This window comes from Calidris pugnax, unplaced genomic scaffold, assembly GCF_001431845.1.
Source record: "Calidris pugnax isolate Ruff unplaced genomic scaffold, ASM143184v1 scaffold169, whole genome shotgun sequence".
NCBI classification, from domain to species: Eukaryota; Metazoa; Chordata; class Aves; order Charadriiformes; family Scolopacidae; genus Calidris; species Calidris pugnax.
Genome location: NW_015090894.1, coordinates 102,908 through 104,940, shown reverse-complemented (window position 1 = coordinate 104,940; position 2,033 = coordinate 102,908). Strand labels below are relative to the sequence as shown.

The window sequence follows — 2,033 nt, the reverse complement described above, 5'->3', positions numbered from 1 at the left end:
CCAGCCACTCTGCCCCCAGCCTGTAGCGCTGCCTGGGGTTGTTGTGAGGTGGAGCCTACAATGCTGAATTTTAGAGCCTGTGGGGTGACAAAGCATGGCCGTGACTCCACGCTCGGTTGATGCCACAATCATAAACTCATCTAGGTTGGAAGGGACCTTCAAGGTGAAGCTTCCTGCCCTCTGTGCTTTGCCCCCAGGAGCTGCTCCTCATGGAGTCTCAATGTGAGAAGGTTTAAAAGCTCTGCCACCACCTTCCAGGGTCAATCTGCCTGTGAGATGGTGGCCTCCAGTGACTTTCCACCAGGCATTTCCCCACCCCCCAGGGTTCAGTGGACATTTAACCCTTTGGTTTCCCCACTCTTTATTGATTCTCTTTGTCTTTCACTGGATTTCAAAAAATACTCAAGAAGTGATTCTGATTTGCTTGAGTTTTCTTGTTTCTTCCCTCACAGCACACAGAAGCTGACTTCAAGAGCCGATCCACCTCCCTGGGCAACCTGTTCCAGTGCTCCACCACCCTCCCAGTGAAGAACCCTCTCCTCATCTCCAGTCTAAATCTGTTCCTCTCCAGCTTGAAGCCATTGCCCCTCGTCCTGTCACTGCAGGCCTTTCTAAACAGGTTCTCCCCAGCCTTCCTGTAGGCCCCTTCAGGTACTGGAAGGCAGCTATTAGGTCTCCCCGGAGCCTCCTCTTCTCCAGGCTGACCAACCCCAGCTCCCTCAGCCTGTCCTCGTAGCAGAGGTGCTCCATCCCCCTGATCATCCTTGTGACCCTTCTCTGGACCCTCTCCATCAGCCTTTCCTCAGCAGAGAGATGTTCTTGTCCCCTCAGCATCTTTGTAGCCTCTGCTGTCCCCTCTCCAGCAGTTCCCTGTCCTTCTGGAACTGGGGAGCCCACAACTGGTCCCAGTGCTCCAGATGGGGCCTCCCCAGGGCAGAGCAGAGGGGCAGGATGACCTCCCTCCACCTGCTGCTCACACTCTTCCTGATGCCCCCCAGGATGCCCTTGGCCTTCTTGGCCACCAGGGCCCATTGCTGCCTCCTGGGCAGGGGGTTGGACTGGATGATCTCCAGAGGTCCCTTCCAACCCCAGATCATTCTGGTGGGATTCTGTCTCACCCCACAACTGCCCCCTCAGAGCTCCTGGTTGATGACGGTGGCGCAGACGGAGAAGGAAGATTTTGGCCAGGATAAGGAACACCACCAAATTTCATTTCCCAACAACGTAGCCTGGATTTTATTCCGCGGAATGGAATAAAAAACACCAAAAAAGGGGTCAAACGGTGCAACCACCCAATTTTGGGTGGGGATGGCGAACTGACCGGGAACTGGGGGGGTGTCCCCGGTGCTTTCAGTCCCCGTTGGGTGCCGGGTGGGTTTGGTGGGAGCTGGACCCCCGTGGTGGTTCCTGGGGACGCTGTCTCCGGGCCATACACTCCCCGAACGCCCGGACGTGGGGCTGGCAGTGCCGCCAGTCCTGCCGCGCCGCCATGCACTCCTGCAGCGCCCGGTGCTGCGCCGCGCAGCCCGTCCGCGAGATCATGGCATCCAACGGGTCCTCCTCCTCCTCATCTTCATCCGATGGCCGGCGCTTCCAGGCATGTCCTGGCCTCGCCATCGCTGGTGTCAGGGTGCTGCACCCCCCCCAAAAAGCCCTCTGTGGGTCACTGCGGCACCTCCCTGGGTGCCTGGTGCCACCCATGGGTGCTCAGCACCCTCCGCAGCTCCATCCCACAGCACTGGGGGTGGCCCCACATGCTCCATGCACCCCCAGGAGAAGCTCAGCACCCACCTCTCATGTAAGTCCCACACCCCCATGGGTGCCCAGAACCCCCCATGCACCCTACTCCCACCCATGGGTGCCCAGAACCCTCCCATACACGCTATTCCCACCCATGGGTGCCCAGAAGCCCCCCATGCACCCTACCCCCACCCATGGGTGCCCAGAACCCCCCCTACCCTCACCCATGGGTGCCCAGAACCCACAATGAACCCTACCCACACCCATGGGTGTCCATAACCCCCACAATGAAC

The 2,033-nt window shown here is 59.1% G+C and overlaps 2 protein-coding genes across 2 annotated transcripts in view; one reads left to right on the top strand and one right to left on the bottom strand.

The window, feature by feature from the left end:
* MRPL48 (mitochondrial ribosomal protein L48) overlaps positions 1 to 1,193 on the top strand; it is an 8,933-nt gene extending 7,740 nt beyond the window's left edge. Inside the window, exons 5-6 of the mRNA XM_014948321.1 lie at positions 453 to 492; positions 1,138 to 1,193. Of these exons, the coding sequence (XP_014803807.1) occupies positions 453 to 492; positions 1,138 to 1,193 (96 nt within the window). The remainder of the gene's footprint in view (positions 1 to 452; positions 493 to 1,137) is intronic.
* Positions 1,194 to 1,207: 14 nt separating this feature from the next.
* LOC106891637 (cytochrome c oxidase assembly factor 4 homolog, mitochondrial) lies at positions 1,208 to 1,881 on the bottom strand. The gene has a single exon (XM_014948324.1). It carries the CDS (start codon positions 1,699 to 1,701, stop codon positions 1,351 to 1,353), a length of 351 nt encoding a protein of 116 aa, XP_014803810.1. The 5' UTR covers positions 1,702 to 1,881; the 3' UTR covers positions 1,208 to 1,350.
* Between the last annotated feature and the right edge of the window lie 152 nt (positions 1,882 to 2,033).

Bases quoted from the DNA above. Each gene is read 5' to 3' on its own strand.
- LOC106891637 (XM_014948324.1), bottom strand. From the start codon at position 1,701: ATGGGTGGCACCAGGCACCCAGGGAGGTGCCGCAGTGACCCACAGAGG.